The 20,399-nt window shown below is 47.4% G+C and overlaps 6 protein-coding genes across 6 annotated transcripts; 2 read left to right on the top strand and 4 right to left on the bottom strand.

Moving 5' to 3' along the window:
- Nucleotides 1–31: 31 nt before the first annotated feature.
- On the bottom strand, nt 32–4,535 carry LOC122615417 (endoplasmic reticulum transmembrane helix translocase). The gene is made up of 7 exons (XM_043790391.1): nt 2,378–4,535; nt 1,412–2,321; nt 1,157–1,353; nt 946–1,088; nt 748–880; nt 550–693; nt 32–495 (listed from the first exon to the last, which is right to left on the bottom strand). The coding sequence occupies exons 1-7, from the start codon at nt 4,406–4,408 to the stop codon at nt 376–378; spliced, it is 3,678 nt and encodes a 1,225-aa protein (XP_043646326.1). The 5' UTR covers nt 4,409–4,535; the 3' UTR covers nt 32–375.
- A 265-nt stretch (nt 4,536–4,800) lies between these two features.
- Nucleotides 4,801–5,927, bottom strand: LOC122626420 (dynein axonemal assembly factor 4). Its single transcript, XM_043806676.1, has 2 exons — nt 5,603–5,927; nt 4,801–5,456 (listed from the first exon to the last, which is right to left on the bottom strand). The coding sequence occupies exons 1-2, from the start codon at nt 5,767–5,769 to the stop codon at nt 4,901–4,903; spliced, it is 723 nt and encodes a 240-aa protein (XP_043662611.1). The 5' UTR covers nt 5,770–5,927; the 3' UTR covers nt 4,801–4,900.
- Nucleotides 5,928–7,091: 1,164 nt separating this feature from the next.
- LOC122626276 (exosome complex component CSL4) lies at nt 7,092–7,900 on the bottom strand. Its single transcript, XM_043806473.1, has 2 exons — nt 7,603–7,900; nt 7,092–7,548 (listed from the first exon to the last, which is right to left on the bottom strand). The coding sequence occupies exons 1-2, from the start codon at nt 7,756–7,758 to the stop codon at nt 7,093–7,095; spliced, it is 612 nt and encodes a 203-aa protein (XP_043662408.1). The 5' UTR covers nt 7,759–7,900; the 3' UTR covers nt 7,092.
- Nucleotides 7,901–8,081: 181 nt separating this feature from the next.
- Nucleotides 8,082–13,270, top strand: LOC122615075 (nuclear pore complex protein Nup160 homolog). Its single transcript, XM_043789982.1, has 14 exons — nt 8,082–8,265; nt 8,330–8,432; nt 8,486–8,977; nt 9,035–9,219; nt 9,288–9,697; nt 9,767–10,433; nt 10,495–10,600; nt 10,670–10,831; nt 10,887–11,129; nt 11,192–11,310; nt 11,367–11,981; nt 12,039–12,560; nt 12,618–13,015; nt 13,083–13,270. Exons 1-14 carry the CDS (start codon nt 8,169–8,171, stop codon nt 13,200–13,202), a joined length of 4,239 nt encoding a protein of 1,412 aa, XP_043645917.1. The 5' UTR covers nt 8,082–8,168; the 3' UTR covers nt 13,203–13,270.
- On the bottom strand, nt 13,204–14,572 carry LOC122615152 (replication factor C subunit 3). Its single transcript, XM_043790108.1, has 2 exons — nt 14,380–14,572; nt 13,204–14,274 (listed from the first exon to the last, which is right to left on the bottom strand). The coding sequence occupies exons 1-2, from the start codon at nt 14,437–14,439 to the stop codon at nt 13,264–13,266; spliced, it is 1,071 nt and encodes a 356-aa protein (XP_043646043.1). The 5' UTR covers nt 14,440–14,572; the 3' UTR covers nt 13,204–13,263.
- A 460-nt stretch (nt 14,573–15,032) lies between these two features.
- Nucleotides 15,033–20,326, top strand: LOC122612075 (MPN domain-containing protein CG4751). Its single transcript, XM_043785469.1, has 6 exons — nt 15,033–15,482; nt 15,543–15,900; nt 15,954–16,041; nt 16,221–16,390; nt 16,455–16,703; nt 16,768–20,326. Exons 1-6 carry the CDS (start codon nt 15,153–15,155, stop codon nt 19,803–19,805), a joined length of 4,233 nt encoding a protein of 1,410 aa, XP_043641404.1. The 5' UTR covers nt 15,033–15,152; the 3' UTR covers nt 19,806–20,326.
- The last annotated feature ends 73 nt before the right edge of the window (nt 20,327–20,399 follow it).

Below are 20,399 nucleotides of genomic sequence, written 5' to 3'. Positions count from 1 at the left end.
ACCTCTAAAATATTTGTTAAATATGTATCGATCACGGGTTTCAAACTTTTCTCTATTTTTATTATCATTACAAATAGTACGACAATTTCACTAATCGCATATAAGGGAGTCGAAAAAATCGAAAGATCTCGATTTGTCAAATTAAAATTAAATAGGCTGCCCGATAATACACTTGCCTGATAATACACTTTAAATGCATTATGTTGATTCTTTGATGAAGAATTGAAATATTTATGAAACCGACGCCATACAACACGTTTAGTTGTTTATCATTAAGGGGATACAAATAAAAACGAAAGGGCTTTTTCTATCTTGTGGAACGTACGGTTTGCGCTGCTGTTACTTTACTTTTCTAGTACTTAGTATAAAATGGTCCTAACAGTTCAGCACTTTAGATTTGCGACGCGTTTCTCCGAACAGGAATGAGCAAATACGGTCCAAAAGGAAAGCCCCGGCAATATCCAAGACCAGAACACCGAGCAAAGTTGTGCGGAACTGAAAACGAGAATATTTCATAATGTTTAACAACAAAAATAATCAAGTACTTACATCCGTTGGGAAATCAATGATCTCAAAGAACTCCGTCAGTTCGGGCGCCAGGCCCGTGGACAGAAGAATCACCAATGTAGCGGAAGCTCCGATGGCATACATCAGCATGCGATTGGAGCGCAAGCTCTCCATGAATGGATGTCCCTGTATAAGTTTATGTTTAGTCTTCTGCATTGTATGATATGTCGGAAAACGTACCTTGTAATTCACCGCAATGGTGGCCACTTGCAATGATAGGCAAATTATGTAGACCGTGCTGCTAACAATGTTCGGATCGTATTTCGTCTTCTCCTCGGCATCCATGTCAATATACAACTTTACTTTGCCCTCTCTGCGAAAGAAATTTGATGTATAAATGTGTTCTTTTGAATAACTTTATGTTTAAGTCTAACTCACCTGGGCGGTGCCAGAATGTTGGCTTGGCTGGTCAGGTAGTAGAGTGTTCCAAAATGCACAGCGAACTGACTGAGAATAGTCGATATCGTGTAGAAGTTGAAGATATTTGGCAGTGGAGCCACCTTGGATAGAGTTTTCAGCGGCTAGATAAAAAGCAAATACAATTTGTTAAGTTATTAAATAATAAAATTCAAGGGCTGTTGGTTAAAACCTTAGCTCGTGTAATGAACAGGAAGCAGGCGGCAATGAAGATGCCCTGCATAGTGGCTTGGGTATCGCTGAACTTGATGCCATCAATATAGAGCACGGACTGACAGTAGGCTTGAATGAGGGCGTTGAGAGCAAGGATCTTGAACATTTGGAGTGTGGTGACCAGCGTGCATCGACCCTGCTTAATGATGTGGTTAACTGAAAACAAGGACATATTTAATCGAAAAAATAATTAAAATAGTTCAATGCTACCCACCGCACATGATTGAAGAGGACTTGCTGGTAAAAGGTGCTGCGATAGAGGCGTCACCCAACTTGACCATAGTTTGCTCTTCCATGTCACGAAGTGCGCTTTGGAGGCGAGCCTGTGTCTGGTTGATATGCTCCTGGCGCCGACGCAATGCGCGCTCCCTGGGCGTCAACTGTTGGTTGGCATTTGCTTGTGCCTGAGCTGCTGCTGCAGCGGCATTGGCCTCCGCTTGCCGCTGTTCCTCCTCGGTGCGTTTACGCTTCACTGGAGCACTGGTCAGCAGGGAGACGCCCACGTTGGCGTGCTTAAGGGCTCCCACGTCGTTGGTGCCGTCGCCACACATCAGAGTGCAGTACCCCAGCTGCTTTAACTGTGTGATAACGAACTCCTTCTGCTTGGGTGCGAAGCGCGCACAGACCGTAATCAGTGGTAGTACTTGGCGCATATATTGCGGCTGATTCTGTTGCAGATGCTGCAATCCCTCTCCGGTAATGCAGAGATCGTGCGTGGCTAGCAAATATTGAAGATTTTTGCTACCAGCCTTAGTATCCAATTCGTAGATTTGATCACCGTCGATAGATACCCAGCTCCAGCTGTTTCTACTTTCCTGGTCGGGCGGAGTTAGAATGATCAACTTTTTGCGGGTGAAGCGCAGTTCGCGGGCCACATGACAGGCAGTGAGCGGGCTGTCGCCAGTAATCATCACCACCTTGTGGGAGGATTGAATAAGCTCTTTGATCACAGCTTTGGAATCGGGCTTCATGGGACATGAAATAATCACGAATCCGGCGAATGTCAGGTCACACTCCACTTCCTCACGCTTCAATTCTCTCACTCTCTGAGCGCTCAGGGTCCCGAGATCCTTAATTCCCAAAGCCAAGACGCGTGCTCCACGACGAGCGTATTCCAAATACACCTTAAAATAAAATGTAAATGTAAATGGATATATTTTATGAATTTCGATTTATATACCTTCTCATAGTCCGAGGGCACCTCGCGCAGCATCTTCTGAATGACCTCAGGAGCTCCCTTTACTGCTCCTAAGTGTTTCACCTCATTGGAGTACGGTACCAGGTGGCCAGCTAAGACAGACATTCTCTTAAGTGCCGATGAGAAGTGATAGCGCTGGATGATCTTTAAGGGCTTAAACTGTGGTTTCCTTGGTATGACGCTATCCATCTTCGTAAGCGTCCAATCCACAGCTGCTAGAGTGGCTTTCTCAAGTGGATCGCCGACTAATCCGTCATCAAGCAGAGCCAATGAATGACAACAGGCGAGCACCTGAACCGTGTTCCCTTCCGCCTGGTCGATGGGGACACAAGCTCCATTGGGAGCCAGTCCTGCAATGCCCTCCACCATCAGATTATCCGTGGTCAGAGTCCCCGTCTTGTCGAAGCAGCAAATTTGCACTTTTCCCGCGAATGGAATTCTAAAGGGTTCTGTACAGAACACAAACAACTTTGTTAGCTGGATCAGTGATGTGTTTACCGCCAAGGTCAACTCGATGGGCAAATCCGGAGGAATTATGGAGGTGAGAATGAGCGTGCACTCCAGGAAAAGCTTATAGCGATTGCGCTCCGGATCCTCGCTGCCCTTAACCCACACATAAGATGCTGCGGCCACGGCAAATACCATCAGGAAAGCGATAAAGGCGAAGGTCTCTACGTTGTTCTCCGTTGCGCGATTTGCGCCGAAGAGGATTGTCCGCAGAAGTTTGCCCTGGGATGTGTTAAAGCCAGTACGGATCACATAGCCGATGCAACCACCGTCAGGTGCACGAAGCGATTCTTTTGTTGGGGCAGTGTGCTGTACAACTTTCGTGCCACCAAACAGCACAAACAGCTTTCCATCTCCTTCGGCGTCCATTTCAACGTCTAAATTATCTAAGGATTCTAATGACTCCTTCATTAGTGGCACCGATTCGCCAGTAAGCATTGATTCATCCACAATACAAGAACCTCGAAGAATAACCAGATCGCATGGTACTATGTTGTCGTTTTGGGAGCGCGTTATCGACACCAAATCACCGGGTAGCAGCTCATCAGACCCAAGGTGACGCCACTTGTTTTGACGAAAGGCGTATATCAGGTAGGGTTTGTTGCCCATTTTTCGGATCTCGGACATGTTGCGCAGCTGCTGCTTGACAATAGTGCACTCAAAGGCAATTAGCATGAAGAGCGTGAACAGGGAGTAGTACCAGTAGTCGTCCATGCACCACAGTCCCACGGAGAACACTTGGAACACAAAGAACGGCGCAGTAGCGCGTTCTATGAAAAGCTCGTGGAACTCAGGAACCACCATTTCCATTTCGTTGTTTCCGTAGGTGAGAGTAGCCCGCTTGATAGCCTCTTCGCTTTCCAAACCTCTAGATGTAGAATAGCTGCTCAGTAATCCATTCACCGGGAATTCGACGGCGCGGAACGTCTTTCGATCCTCATTCCAAACGTATTTGGTCTTTTGAAAAACCAAAAAATACTGCGTTGAGCCGTCCTCCAGTTGGGAGGAGCGAATGGGTACGATCTTTGAGTTGCCGTTGTTGGCAGTGGGCACCACTTTGGCCAGCACATTGATGCCGGGCAGCTTTACGCGTCGGCAGGTGAGGAAGGCCAGCACGTGAACGCTCCAGTAGCAGAAGAGCAGCGTCAGAATGTGCAGGAAAGCTATCGCCAGTACGGCGATGAAGCCCACGTCATTCCAAGTTGTAGAATTGTCCGTGGTTGTTTGGTTGTCGGCGGTTATCACATCGTTCTTGGTGGTTGCATTTTCCTCGCCGCCACTCACGTTGATCCACAGGTAGAATGCGGACAGGTAGAGTGGCACGAAGGGCAGCACCACACCGGTCAGCGGCGTGGGTATGCGCACATGGAGACTCACATATTGCACCAGATCGTCCAACTTGGATGGCTCTTTCGCCCTGCTGGACTGACGATGCATTTCTGTGCTGTACGATTCCGTTTCTCCGTCGGCTCCTCCTGGGATGGCTGCTCCAGCTGCCTCGGTCATCGGTCTCTGGTGGGTACTCCTACTGCTGCGCGTTGCCTGTGTGTGGTTTTGAGAAAAATCTAAAGCACTTTTTATAGTTGTAATGTCATAGCGGCAAAAAAAGTTGTGAAAATTCAAGCAACGTTGACAGGCATCAGCTGTTGAAGTATGTTATCGATGGACCCGATCAGTGTTGGAAATCCAATCTGAGCGATATGTTATCGGATTTTTAAATTCAAATTCATATTGTCAGTAAATTAAATTTAGATAATTATAACGTTATCTTTCATATTGATATTATATCATTCAAATGATAAGAAATATAAATCTGTAAACTTTTCAATTATATTTCACCGATTAGTGCAAAGGTTTACTCTCCCCAATAATGAAATGAAAACCATCTACAGTACTGATACAACTAAAGCAAACACCTGTAGATTTATTTGATGCAATAATTAAATAGGAATCCTTAAAACAGTCTCACACACGCACGCACTAAAGGACGTGAAACGTCTATTCATCCAGGCTCTCCATTGGCGACTGGACATTCGCATTGGGTCCACCGGCGGCGGCATACGCCTTCTCCATGGTGGCCTGCGACTCCCGCTTTGGCGTGGTCCGCTTGTGCTGCGTGGTGAAGCTCACGTTGATCCGTCCGCTGCCACGAACCGAGCTCATGGGCGGGCGCATGAGGGGCGTGGCCAGGCGACTGACGGCCGCCGAGGATGGCGGATACTGCAGCATATCTGGCTTGGGCGCCACATTCGCCTCCTTGCGTACATCTACCACCAGAGCCTCGCGCACCGAGTTTTCCTGGAACTGCTTCACCCGGTCACGCATAGCTGTCTCCCGCTTGATCTCCTTCTGGATTTCCGCCCGCCGCTTGTTCTCGTAGCGTTCCAGTGCCTTCTCGTCGCGCTTCTTGTTACGCTCCACAATCAGGTCGGCGATCTCCAGGCGCTTTTGCATGAGTGCCTCCTTGTCCAGCTTTTGGAACATCTCAGGCCAGAAGCCCTTCTCTTTTTTCACCAGCACAATGCGGGCTTCGTTCTTGAAGATGCGACAAAAGCTGTAACAGATAATAACTCCTTTAATATGTGGCTGCAAACACATATAGAAACTTGACCACAATTCCTCAGCCACAGTTAAGCATCGGAACTCTATATAACCCTTTGATTATTCTAGGAAATCCGAAGATAAACCCTCCCAACTCACCTGGCCATCTCGTCGATCTCCTGAACCAGATGTCGCTCAAAGAAGATGGGTGGATTGTTGAACTTTAAATACTGCGGAAGGAGAACAACGTCCGGCTTGCGGGTCACCAGTCGATTGAGTTCGATGGAGATCTTGATATCCTCCTCCGTCTGCGAAATCTGCACCATGATGAGTTGCTTGGCTTCCCTGTTCGTTTGCGCTGCTGTTGCCGTGGTCCTTCTGCTGCTGCTCCTCGACTGACAATGGGCAGGAACTTATGTTTTAGAGCTGGCCGGAACTGGGGACTCTACAACGACAACTACGATAACTACGACAGGGCCAACTACCCGCCCGACTGTTCACTTGCACCGCATATTGGTCGCAATCCCCCTCGATTTAATTTGAATATTAACCGGGGTTCGAACCACCGAAACGAGCCGGCTGCGTTTCCCATCGACCAAACAATGATTGGTTGTTTGGATCCCCCAGGACTCGCTACGCTCACTGCCACCACCGATCCACCTGTAACTTTTCCTATGCATTTGCATTTCTTCGGCAAGACAAGACACGGTGGCCTAGTCCCGGAGCAGCTCATTGCTCCAGGCTGCCTGCTCCCGTTCCTCTGATTGAATTAGTCGGCGCTCCTGCACGCGAAACGAACTGCTATTTGCTATTTGCATAGGAATAGTCATCCATCAACAACAGCTCCCAGCGACATTGATTGGCAACGGGTTACGGCTTACGGGTTTTTTACGACTCTGACGCCTGAGCCTTTGTAACCTTCTATTTCTATTTGCCTTTACAATTCTTTTTTGGGAACACGTGCAATTGCATGTTATTGAAATTTGGTTTACTCGGAATAAGTACCTGTCGTTCAACCTAAAAGTTTTTATGTTAGGAACCCATAAAATGCATGTGCCTGCATACATTGGTATTGCCTCGCTCATTATTTTATAAACATAAAATTTGTTGTATTTAAATATACTTTAAACAAATGACTGTCCAATTTTTTTAAGCTATTACCACTTTTACTTTTACTTTTAAGTATATAGATATCAATGCTTTAAAATTATCCCAGATCAATAACCTTTAAAACAGAAATTGCATGACTATCCAATATTAAATTATAATCTCTTGTTGAATCATTATAACAACACAAACGTGATAAAAAACAAATATTAGATACGCATCAAACATCAAACTCATAACTATGGAAACCAGATTGTCCTGACCTATTGCAAATGACTTTTTATTTATCCATCCATTGAAGGTTTCTCAGTTTTTATTTGGTTTTAAACTTAAGTATACATTTATTTAATGATTTGAAATTATTAGAATAGTCACCTAATAGACCTACCTATCAATGTTGCTATGGCGATAAGATGCAAACGGAAATGGTATCCTATTGAACCTCGTCTGGTTGCCAAGGAATATCATTAATTGGCTCTTAATCACTTATTAAAACATTTTTGGTTCCCCAAATGAGTCTACTGATTACCATTCGAATGGCCTTATTTCACAGCGTTTATTGAACTCTCAGGCAGAACTTTAGCCACTTTCCGTGGCTCCTTGATCGTGGTCTGGGGGCACTGCATCTCGCTCCAGCCGACCGGAACCATGGGCACCCGGGTCTTCCGGTTATCACTGGCATAAGCGATGACCACGCCGAGTTCATTTTCGGCAGTGGTCAGAAGGAAGGACTGATCCAGTTGGTTGATGACCCTGGCCAGAATCACATCGCCCGGCTTAAAAGACTTGTAGATATCCACACGATCTTTTTCGGTCTCTCGGACATCCTCCTTGCGCAGCAGTCCACGGTAGCTGCTTTCCAGCAGGACATTTCGTACGCAGAATATCGCGCACTTGACGAATTTGGGAGTTGTGACGAGAACTCTGGCTGTGACCACGTCTCCGGTGGCTGGGATGGTTAGATGAAAGCCGGGCTTCTGCACACTTACCACCTGACACTAAAATGGAGATTTATTGGTTTCCAAATTCAACGAAATATCGGGTTTACTTACGTTTTCACCCGACTCTTCGATGTGGACAATTCCAGACTTCGAGGCGTAAATGTAGCCATTCTGCTCGTAGGTGCCAATGCCCAGGACTACGTTGTCCTCGGTTCTGCAGAGTCGTTCTCCTGGCAGGCAGACTACAGTCTCATCCTGCGCACTCATTTCTAGGCCAGAGACAGTTTTTAATTTATGAATTAACTAAATAACAAAGCCGCATCAACAAATGGAAACACATGTGCAATGCAGTGTGACCAATGTGTGGTAAATGTTAGAATGCTTAAGGCAACTTCTCGAATTTAACAAGATTTAACATAATTATTAGGCATTACTGCTTTGCTATAACAATCCATTAATTCTTAAAACTACATTTAGGAAAGTTCGTTTATTTCTTAACTATAATAAAGAAGTGTGCTGGAATTTCGTGAGTATGAAAAGCTATGTCGACTATTTTGCCTGGTGCACACCGCTCAAGTAAACGTTTTCCAACACTACTACTGAGCGTGTTTACGCCGGTGCCGCCAATAATTTTCTGTTTTCCTAGAGGTTGTGTACTATTTTATTGTTTTAGCACGATGCCCACATCCAAACTGCACGCCAACATGAGCTACCGGGAGGTCATACCGAAGAACCTCAGTCCGGCGGAGTGGATCGAGGTGAAAATAAACACGGGTGAGTTACGAGCAGGATCGCCGGAGAACCTCTGTGTAACCACATACTTCTCCGCGAAATGTAGGAACCCAGAGCACTTTGCAGGATTTAAAAACCTTTGAAACCTCCGGCGGCTACTGCTACAAGAGCAGGAGGAACATTCAAACCAGGAACCGTTTCATATATTGGTAAGTGCAAGTCGGAGTGCTAAGCAGAGTTTCACATGACCACTTATTTACAGGCGGGCATACCAAGATGTCCTGGAACTATCAGAGGTCAGCCTGGACATCTCCCTGCAGAGGAATCACCTGCGTCTGCGATTTACCGACTCCGCTGTGCTGAATGTATCGCTCACGGAGCAAAGCAAGTCCGTCACCCTGCTGGTGGTCACGGTCAGCAGTGTGCACCGCTATGTTTTCCCCCTAAAGATCGCTGGCCAGGAAGGGGGTGCTGCCTCTCCTGAGGATCTGTTGTCCCAGTCCATTTTCTACGACGTCAATGACAAGATGAACGATCCCAGCACCTTTTATGTCACGGATGGCTTTGGAACTATGCCCAATGTGGCTGTATCGTACCTCTCACAGAACTCGCAATCGGCCTACTTTGTAGTGGCGTATCAAAGCAAACTGCTGCTTCACGTTATGAACTGCGCCACCGGCCACACCATCACCCACGAAATCAAGGAGCCGCATCTAATGCCTCGGTTTCTGTCGAATCTCAAGGGTGCCCTTACGTGAGTGGATAAAGCTAGACATACAGCAAAACCTTTATGTTTTATTAATACTTTTAGCGGCCGCTCAGAAACGCTGGAGGCAGCTACGTCCATGGCTTTCAGTGAAATCGAAGGGGATATTTTCATTCTGGTTCTGTATCGCAGTAATGAGTTGCGTCTATGGTCAGTGGATAGCTTGCAGACTGTAGCCAGCATTAACTGCTCCCCCGGGTTGGGGCAAGGAGGCTCAGCCGCTCAAGGACGTGAGTATAAAGAACATAATATTAATATTGAAATTAAATATCTTATCTTTTATTCTTCTCGTTAACAGCTCAAAACAACCAGCTCCGAAAAATAAGCGATCAGAACTTCTGTCTATTTCTCTCGCACGATTCCCGAGCTGAGTTTATCTGCATTAGCATAATGCCCGATGCCGACGAGGCCAGCGGTATCAATTTGGTGCAGAACGTGGTGCCGGCGCCTCAAATGGATCTGGTCGACTTCGATGCCACATCCTCGCACATCTGGGCTCTTTGGAGCAACGCTGAAGGCGATTTCCATGTCTCTGCAGCTTACTTTGGTTCAAATAACTCAATCAAATGGGTTTCTGCTGCTCTAGAACCGCCACCGGATCGGTATTGCCTGACCATGGAGCAGGGAGTGGATCCACGCGAAACTTACTGCAGCTACATCTTTCATCCTGGTCGATTTGACCGAAATGTAATTGCCAAGGCTTTATATGTGAGTAACCAAAATGATTTTTGAAGATCAAATTGATTGAGGAATCGCTGTTTAAATTTTTTATCACAGATGTTCAGGCGCGTTAATCTGCAATTCGATGTGAAGCAACTTTCCATGTCAGTGCTCAAGGAGCAGGTATGCCAGGCCGTGGAAGATGAAATCCAGAACGAACTAAAAGACTTTGTGGTCACGGACGAGGAGTACTTGGAGATATCCACTCGGCTGTGGGATCGCTTTTACTCATGCTGCGAACAGTATCACATTAAGTTTTCCGAGCCGACTGGACTCGCCGTTCTTGGTGGAATGGATGCAGTATGTTTGGTTAGAAGACAATCATTCGCATTGCTGCGTCCCTGTGAAGTCCTCGAGCACCTGTTGCTCATCGGGGAGCACAACGACGAAGTGGCCACATACGTGGCGCCACTATTTCGCAACGATCCCGAAATGGCCAAGGGTTTTGTGGACCTCATGAATGTGGTGACGCTGCTTGATAAACTGATTTCGGAGGACATTAAAATCGATCTAGACAAGCAACTTTACCAGCGCGAGTCGCCGGTTGAAGTGATATCCAAGCTGGTGGCTAGGATCACTGTGGGCGATGATAATGGTCCGATGCTGCCATCAAACTGCGTTAAGCAAATTCACCAGAAGCTGCAGGCCATACCAAATCTTAAACCCGCTTTGGAAATGCTGCTCGATGTGCTGTGTATAATTGATCCAGATGCACCGCCGCATGGTAAAATGCTCATATAGATAATGTTTGCAAATGTTCTATATATTTCTATTCTATTTTATAGATTACTCCCTTTCTACACGCTTTTTACAGTCGTCTGGAGCTCTTATGGGTAGCGAATATGGACTCTCTATATTGTCCGAAACAGTCAAGCAAATGGCAATGATACGGTGAGCTTTCATAAGAGTTTCTTAATTTAAACTTGGCCCCTTATACATTAAAAATTAATTTGTTTCTAGGTTTTCTGTTTGCCGAAACCTTTTGGTGTTGCAGTACATGGCTTATGGACAGAACGGAATGGAAAGCGAAAATATTTTAACAAACATCAATTATCTGAACTCGTATTATACTCTGGTTTGGATTGCCGAGACACCCATTTCATCGAGTACCCCAGCTGGATTGTAATGCAATATAATTGATTGTATTGGACAGTTCTAAATTATTTTCGTATTTTAGCGAGGCATCTATTCAACGATTGAGCCGCGCACAACTGTTCAGCGGCTATACCCGGCCATACTCCAGCCATCTAAGACATAATGGAAACGATCAGACCACGCTGCTCCGACTGTTCCTGGAATCGAAAGGCCTGTTCAGTGCTTTGTCTATGCTGCTAAAGAATGACAGTTTGTCGCTCGAGTCGGAGCAATTGAATCTGCGCCAGACGTTGCTCCAACTAGTGGGATACATCAATAAGATGCTGTGTGTATAAGATATTGTAAAACATGAAAGATATCGGGTTTTGATTCTCCATTATCTTATAGTTGGCCCGGATCTCCGATTTACGTATTTCCGGAATGGTTATTCGGGACCTGCCATCACATCATTGTGCAGGACTATGTGCGCATTTTGTCAAACTGGTGTACTGTAAAAAGCCATGCCAGTAAGTAATCCTTGCTAGATCTCCCAACTGTGAAATTAAACCTCTTTTTTCCGCAGGACGCTTTATGCTGGCCGTATCCCTATTGGATTGCGGAGAGGCCCACAAGACCCTGCATCTCTTTCAACAGACGGCGCCTGGCGTAGTGGAGGATGACTTCCTCTTTGAGCATGTGCTGAAAAACACCCCGCTGTACAGCAAATTACAGGAGAGCGTCAGCCGGGGCGATACAATTTCCCCTGAAGATACTAAACTGGCCATTGTTCACTATTATCTGAAAGTTATCCAGCTTTTTGAACAGCATTCCGCGCTGGACTACGTTATTCAACTGGCCGACATGGCCATGAGTGTGCTGCAAGCAGATGATCCTCAATTGCCCATGTTCCAGTCGATAGTGTTCAATAATCATCTGCAGTTAGGACACTACGAGGAGGCCTACAGCGCCTTAGTCAACAATGCCGATACTTCAAGGCGAAAGGATTGCCTTCGTCAGTTGGTCATAACGCTGTTCCAGAACAAATGCCTGCCCCTGCTTATGCAGTTTTCCTACATTGGATTGCAAGACGAGTTCGAGAGCATTGTTGAATCCCGTGCACGGTCAATGAGCATCGATCAGAACGAAGTCTACAACTTTTTGTATGCATTCCATACGAACAAGGGTAACATGAGAAAAGGTTTGTATAAAAATCAATATATATTCTTCAGCTGCAATAATAATTTATTTCTAACAGCTGCTACGGTTATGTATGAGCAGGCTATGCGGTTTCAAGTGGACAGCGATGCCCCGAATGCGCTAGAGAAACGTTGTTCCTCGCTGTTGATTTGCCTAAACTGTTTGCACCTAGTTGACAACCGCTACAGATGGATTGCCAAGCCCACTATTGGCGATGAGCGGGTAGTTGCCATAGATCAGGATAACGATGATGGTGAGCCCAAGGGTGATGAGGACAAGAGTGGCCAGGAGGTGGTTGTTCTAGAGCTCGCCGATATACGAAGGGAACTGGTGCACGCAGAAGCTTTACGTGAGCTTTCCTTCTACCGCAAAGATGCAGCTGCCTACGAGCGGGCGACACCAGAAGAGCTATCTTACCTGCTGGCTAGTTGTGGCCTGTACACCGCAGCTTTGAAACTCTCGCGAGGACACTCATTCTCTGTGCTACCCATATTTGAGAGTCTGACAGCCGCTTGTGTCGCTGCCACAGAGGACAAGTCGGTGGACGCCTGGAACTGGCTGCAAAACAATGACATGGCAGGTGAGGATTCTTAAACATGTATGTCTAAAAAAAAGCTTACTAAATCTCATATACCAGATCTTCCTCATCGAAGTAATGCTGCCGATATGGCCTGGACATTGCTTCAAAAACTGGTTGTGGATAACGAGGCAAAAGACTCTACCTTGATAAGAAAGAGCGTGGTTCAAAGGCTTCTGCTCTTGAACGCCTTCTTGCCACAGTGGCTGATAGACTCCTACAAGTTATCCCACTCTCGGGAACTTCTCCACTTATTTGTGAAGCACAATCGTCTGCTGGAAGCCGCGGATCTGGGATGTGAAATGATCGCCGGCATGCTGGGAGCAGGCAGCGAGTACTTTGAATTTAAGCACTCGGTGAACGTAACAAATCCGCAGCTCTCCTTTCCCATTAACACGATCGACTTGCTTCTGCACGGCTTAAAGATTAATGGCAAGGAGGATATGGATTATGAAATGGTAAGACATTAACATAACTTCGGTAACTGCATATTCCAATGACTCTCCGACTTTTTTGCTATTTCAGGCTTACATTAAACTCGAAGAAGAGGTTCAAAGATACATTGAGACCATAAAGCGCACCACCGATGATAAGATGAGCATGGCCATCCTGCAGAGGCGACAAGAGCTTCAGCAACAACATTAGATCGTTTTAATCAGTTTATTTGATAAGTTTTTTGAATTAAATACTAAAGTGTGTAAATCCTTTAAAAATCATCCGTCATGACCAGCTCAGAAAGGAACTTTTTGTAGATATTCATAAACTGAGCGACAAACGCTTCAAGGTGAAAAATGTGCTTGGCACCGGACTGCATCCGGTGCTCGTACTCGGTGGCGAACTCGAGCGTCTTCGCCTTGATCGACATATCACAATTGCTTACCAGCTGTTCGACCAGGCCGCGGAAAATGAGATTGGGTGGAACGCCTTGGGTGAGCAGCTCGTACAGGCGTTCCCGGATCTTCTCCAGTTTGGCAGGTGTTTGCTCACTGATAATCTGAGAGGCTGTCTCACGCAGGAATACCTGCCAGTCCAGGTCGGGAATCTCCTGGTTGGCGGTAAACGGCGCCTTGGCCACCTTGGCGGCCTCCAGCATCAGCAGTGCTCGTCTGAGATTACGCTCCGACTTGTCCACAACCCGTTTAGCCAGCTCCACGGGCAGTGCGAGGCCTTCCCGCTTGCATGTGTTCTGCAAGATGGACACGATCTCCGTTTCGTTGGGAGCGGCCACCCGTATGCCCAGGCAACGCGACCGAATGGCCGGAATGATGCGAGATGTGGAGTTCACCGAAATGATAATCCGGCACGTGGCCACATACTTCTCCATGGTACGGCGCAGGGCGTGCTGGGCATCCTTGGTGAGTTCGTCGCCCTCCGAAATTACAATCACCTTGAATTCCCGCTGGCCGCTAATCTCGATTTGGTGCGTCTGGGCCACCTGCTTGATCAGATCGATCACCACTGTCCGGTCGTACATGCCAGCGTCGGAGGGATTCACCTCCAAGTGGTAGTTGCTGCTGACCGTCATCACCTCCACCTTGCGATTGGAGGGCGTGGTGAACGTCATGGTCTCGCTCCTCAATCGTTCAACGCCGGTTCCGTACATCTCCCTTAGCAGGCACATGATGCGCGTCTTCTTCCCGGCACCCGAGGGTCCGTAGAACATCAGATGCGGAAAGTCGCTCTGCTTGCACAGGTTGCGCAGGTTCTCCGCTTGATCCTGCATGGCAAGAACCATAAATAATTAAATAAAGCAATGGTTAATAAGAGGTACTTGAATATATAGGCCAACTATGTGGATGCGACGCTTCTATTGCAGATTTACCTTGTGGTAGTCCAATTTGGACAGTTCCCGCGGACGGTATTTATCCACCCAAAGTGCCATTGCGTCTACGCATGCAAAATACAATAATTTTTGGTTGTTTATTAAGTTACTTTCCGTCCGTACAAGTAATTTAATAAAGCAATTTAATGCGCGCCTTTTCTAGTGATTATTTCTAGTGGTGCATCAAGCTTCGATGTTTTTAATAATAATTGTCGATTTATTTTGCTGTTTATGTTGATATCGATGTTAAACGGTTTAATTTAATTTGCAGCTCACATAAATTCAAATAACTAATTTCAATATTAATTATTTATTAAATTAAGTTATTCAATATATCAAAAATAAAATAAATTTAAAAGTAGGATAGTAGTATTACGTATCATTTAACCTGCTTTCGTGCTGAGACTCTATTCTTGACAAAGCAACGGTATAAAGAACTAAAAATTTGGATAACAAATGAATTATAAGGCTATTGCCTTTTCTATGTGTTACATGATTCATAAAAATATAAAAACATTTGTTGTGTTTGTAAATAACCGATTTAAAACTAATCATGTTCCGTCTGGCAACGCCATTTCTCTGTTGTTACCGGTAAAAATTTACCCGCTAGCAAGTGTGGCCGTGCGTTGGCGGCATCAATGCTAGAAGCGTTTCGGTATTCTGGGTAGAAAAAGCAGCTACCTTACTGCATCCATCAGTTTTTTTTTCGCAAAACTTAAGTATCTTGAAAGTAATATATCCGTGGAATTGCACAGAATTCGCGACGAGAACGCATGGAGAACGGAGTGGAACACGGTGTGGACGAGGCGGGCGAGAACCAGATGGTGAGCAGCTCCGATGGCGAGGGAGACTGTGATGGTGAGGGAGAGGTGGAGGGGGAGGTGCTGCAGCCGCCGCCGCCGCAAATAACAAACGATTGTGTGGGTGATGCGTTGCAAGAGGGGGAGGGGGAGCGTGTACCAGCGACGACGGATGCTGTGGACGCCGCTCCGGACTCTGGGCCACCGCCCCTGGACGGAGCAGCACCTGTGGCCATGCTGGAGGACAACCTGTGCGACAAGGATGTGGACAGCGACGCTGGTGACGAGGACAACGACGACGAGGTGAGCGAGATACCATCAGCTTATTGAAAATAAATAATATTTCCAATGAACTGACTTCAGACCAAGGAGAACTACGAGGGCTTTAATGGCACCGGACGCACCGTCACCCTGCAAACGCTGATGGCTGCCAATGTCCTGCAGCCGGGCCTGGGCTTGATGACCATCGAATATCTGGGCCAGAAGTTCGTTGGCGATCTGCTGCCCGATGGTAAGATCAAATCCCATGAGACTGAGACAATATTCCTCACGCCCAGCGCCTGGGCAATGCACTGCAAGCGGATCATCAATCCGGAGAAAAAGAGCGGCTGCGGCTGGGCATCGGTCAAGTACAAGGGCAAAAAGCTGGACGCCTACAAGAATACGTATCTGCGAAAGTGCGCCCTGCAAAAGGAGACACCGCTGGATGATGGGGAATTGGGTAGGTGGACTCCAATTGTTTTATAATCCTTGCTAATTCCATCAAATCTGTAGATGCCGAACGCAAGACTGACTCCCCGGAGATTGTCGTCAAGCGAACCGTTTTCGCACATAATACCGTTTCGAATCGCAATGTAGTTCAGTGAGTAGACCAAGTGCATCCAGAATATTGAAGGGGTGGTTTTTCAAAAGATTAAATTGCTTTGCGTAAACAATTTCCGCTGATAACAAAAGCTTTAGTTAGGAATTAGAGATTTATTTTAAATGATTTTAAATGTAAGTGTTACAAAAGTTCTATAATCTAATTCTTTTTACCCACAGCGATGCCAACATGTTGATTGAATCGGTGCCGTTTACTTCGGTGGGCAAACTGCAGCCCTTCCTCATCACAGTCAACTCCTCTGCCCTCCTGCTGGCAGATTTCCACTGCCACTTGACGGTGCGCGAGGTGTGCGGCTATCTAGGTGGCACCTGGGACATGAACACACATAGTGAGTCCGGCTCGGCTTGCGATTCATACTGCATAGGCGTCTGCTACATGTTTTTTCATTTCAGCTCTATCTATCACAAAAACATATCCTTGCCGCAGCACGCGCTTTGATCGACAGCGAGCCGGCGAAGTGGAGCGTGACATTCAGAAGCTTATGATTCAGGATCAACTTCTGTTGGTTGGATGGTATCACTCGCATCCGAAGTTTCAGGCGGAACCTACGTTGCGCGACTGCGATGCACAGTTGGACTATCAAATCAAAATGCGCGGTGCAAGCGATCTCACCTATACGCCATGTGTCTCCCTGATTATATGTACGTCTCATCTGCACAACTATTGCAATAGAAGTTTTTATCAAAAATTAATTCTATCCAACAGCCCCTTATTACGATGAGAATCCTACCCTGGAGTCGGTGGTCAAGTGTATTTGGATCGTTCCACCCAATGAGAACAGGCAGTCCATGGAGTATGGCCGACCAATGCTGATGCAGTATTCGGTGCTGCCGGACAAGGAGATACCCGAGGAGGTGCGCTCTGAGATACAGTTGTGCGTGGACTACTACTCGCAGTACCGGAGCGAGATGGTCAAGTTCCGGAACATCTATAGCAACGACGTTACCTACAACGAAAAGCTGAAAAACACACTTTACCCCAAGTTTCCCTCCAAGCAGAGCGATAAAGCGCTGTGGAACTGGATCTGCGCAGTGCTGGATTGTGAGCAGGAAGACGACTTTATTCCACCCAAGACCATCAAGATTATCGACAATGACGAGCTGGAGGTAAAGGAGGAAGACAAACCTGTTGTCCTTATGGACCTAAGCGGCGATATGAAGATAAATCCACCGAAAGAGGAACAGTTCAGTGAAGCTATTAGTGCTTTGGAGGACAGTGGGCGCAAGGCGGAGGAGGAATCCAACGCCCAGGCGGAGCAAAAGGCAAGTGAACTTAAGGTGATGTCGCTTCAGGAGCAGCTCTGCATGCCGTCCGGTCTGAATATGAACCCCGTGCGAATGCTATCGCCTCTGGCCACGCCCAATCCTACGAGTTTACCGCCAGTGTTGCCCAATCTGGGGGCTCCAGTTCTGCCAGCAACGCCCAGCCAACTGCTGCCACCACAAATTCCCGCAGTTACCGCGCCACCTGCCATCACACCTGCAGTGACGACTTCGGCTCTGACTTCCGCTTTGAATGCCTCGCCCAGGGACAGCCCAATCACTATCCAATCGAACTCTGCCAGTCCCGCCAAGTTTGAGGTTCCAGTAAGAGCGTCACCGTCGCCCGCCAAATCGGATACCTCGTCCCACGCATCCACCTCCCGCACCCGCAACTCGCCTGCGCCCAGTCCGGGCAAGTTCAGCGTCAGCGATATCGCTCGGAACAGCCCCAGCATCACGCCGAACAAGTATGAGGCGGCTGCAGCTGCTTTGGTGCCTCCAGCTGCCGCTTGTCTGCCTACGGCCAATGATCTGATGGCTGCTAGTTTGGCTCAACTGGCGGGGCAGCTTCCTCCGAACTTCCTTCAAGGCGATTTGGCTGCGCTCTTCCAGCAGCAGCGCAAGGATTACGGCAGCTCCTCGCTAAACCAGTTGGCGGCGGCGGCAGCTAAGGTGGGTGGCTCTAAGCAAAGCAATGCCTCTGCATCGTCCGGTTTGAATGACCCCAATGTCGCAGCAGCTGTGGCTGCCTACTCGAATAGCTTCAATATGCCGCTGCCCACGGGCGTGGGAATTGGAGGAAGTGGAAACAGCAATGCCCATAGCAGTAGCAAGTCCAAGTCGGAGCGATCATCGAAGTCCTCATCCTCATCTTCCTCCTCAAACTCCAGCTCAACTTCCAATTCGTATAAAACGAAACTGATGAAGGAGCTGGATGAACTAAAAAACGATCCGTTAAAAATGAGCGAGCTTATTCGGTCTCCGGAATATGCAGCACTGCTCCTCCAGCAAGCGGAAGCTCTCGGTGCCACCACCCTGGGCACCTTGGGTTTTGGATCTGACTACAGCTATTTGACAGGAGCCGGACTGGGAGTGCCTGCTGCTAACGCTCTGACGGGAGGTCAATCATCAAACTCTTCGTCTAGCAAGTCCTCGAAATCTTCGCCAGCAGCAGCGGCGGCAGCTGCTCTCAGTGCCGACTACAATAACCTTATTCAGGCATCCAAATTGCTTGGTTATGACTCTTACATGCAGCAAAGCAAGCAGAGCAACGACCTCAACGCGTTCCTGCAGCAGCAAATGGCAGCAGTGGCAGCTGCCTCCATTCCACCGCCTCCACAGGCTGCCTCCAGTAGTAGTTCCAACAGCAGCTCGTCCAAGAAGCAGCAACAATTACAGCAGCAACATCAACAACAGCAGCAGCAGCAGCAACAACAGCAGGCGGCTGCACAAGCGGACTACACGGCACTATTGCAGACCTACACCAAGTTGTTTGATCCCAACAACCAATTCGCAGCGGCGATGTCCTCCAACAAGCACATGGCAGGAGCCCACAATGAGCTATCCGCTCTGCTCTCCTCGGGAGTTGGAGTCGGAGGAGGTGGCAGCGGTGGTGGGTCTAAGCAAAAGCAGAAGGACATTCAGAGCGATATGCTAAATCAGTTGCTGCAGCTGGAGAAGCAGGATTCGGAGATCAAGGCATTGCTATATCGCCAAAATAAAGCTGCTGCCGACTTGGACGCCCTGTTTGCCACGCCCTCGGGAGCCGTGGTGGGAGCTGGGTCCTCAGCAAATGCCATGAAGTCGGGAAGCTCCTCCGGCAACGCTGGGGTTTCCGGAATGTCTTCACCCTCATCTCTATCCAATCAAGCAGCATACTATAATGCCTTGGCGCAGGAGAAAATGCAGGACTACGCTGCCTTCTTTCAGCAGCAACATGGCAAATACGGCATACCCGATCCATTGTCGAAAACCACACTGGCAGCTAATAATATGTTCATGACTCCATCGGCGTTGTTCAAGATCCAGCAGGAATCGCTGTCGGCCATGATGATGAAACCACCCAAATCGACGACGCCTTCATCGGCGCGTACCCGGGAATCATCGGCATCACCAGCTTTGGAGCGACTGACGCCCACCAAGTCGGCCAGCAGTGGCGGTAGCGGCGGCGGAGGCAGCAACTCCAACTCTGGTGGCAAGTACAACTTCAGTGCCGTGGACCTGGCCATATCGAGTGTGCCCTCGAACACACCATCGCCGGCCCCATCCGATGGAAGCAGCAGTTCATCGCATCGACGTCCCTCGCCGGACATAAGCCGCCTCTACGGCGAGCTGGCGCCGCCAGGAGCGCTGCTCGGCAGCGGTGGAGTGCCCAAGAAGCGCATGGAGTTTGCTTCGGTGGCCGATCTAGCTGCACCGCCGCCGGCCAAGATGCCGAAAAACAACATGGGCGATGATATCTTGAATCTCTCGCACGACTAGGATGGCTGAATCGGAATCCTTGCCAGCGCAATCGAAGTCGCAGTATTTTCCCAACAGTATATATTCTCATACGTAATGCCGCGTTGCATCCATTAGCAAACCAGAGTCGGTCATTTTAATCGCCCAATCAGTATCACCCGGGACAATTATTTTAAAATGTTCGTCTTCTTTCATTTTAAGTTTATGACTTTCTAAACTTGTATTTTGTATACCTTGGATTATTTTTGACAACAAGGATATGCCGTGCATATCTCAATCGAAACAATCATCAACCGTATAGATTTCGCCAGTTTTACACGTGAATTTCCGCTTTTATCCACCTCACGAGCGCTGTATGTCCTTAAACGTTTAATTTAATGTACTCTTACTAATTTAGGTTTAATTACCGCATAAAAGTACTTTAAGTATTTTAATATACAGACAGCGCACACATCACTGTGTATTGTATTGCCTACCGTATTAACTATAACTTTGAATCTTTGCCGCAATAAATTAAACGACTAGTTACTTAGTTTACAAAATTTGTTTTATACTCTTTGCCTATTGATTTAGTTCGATGCTTAAGGACTAATTTTGAAAACATTGTTTACGCTC

Source organism: Drosophila teissieri, chromosome 2L, assembly GCF_016746235.2.
Source record: "Drosophila teissieri strain GT53w chromosome 2L, Prin_Dtei_1.1, whole genome shotgun sequence".
Lineage (NCBI taxonomy): Eukaryota > Metazoa > Arthropoda > Insecta > Diptera > Drosophilidae > Drosophila > Drosophila teissieri.
This window is presented reverse-complemented; position numbering and strand designations above follow the sequence as displayed.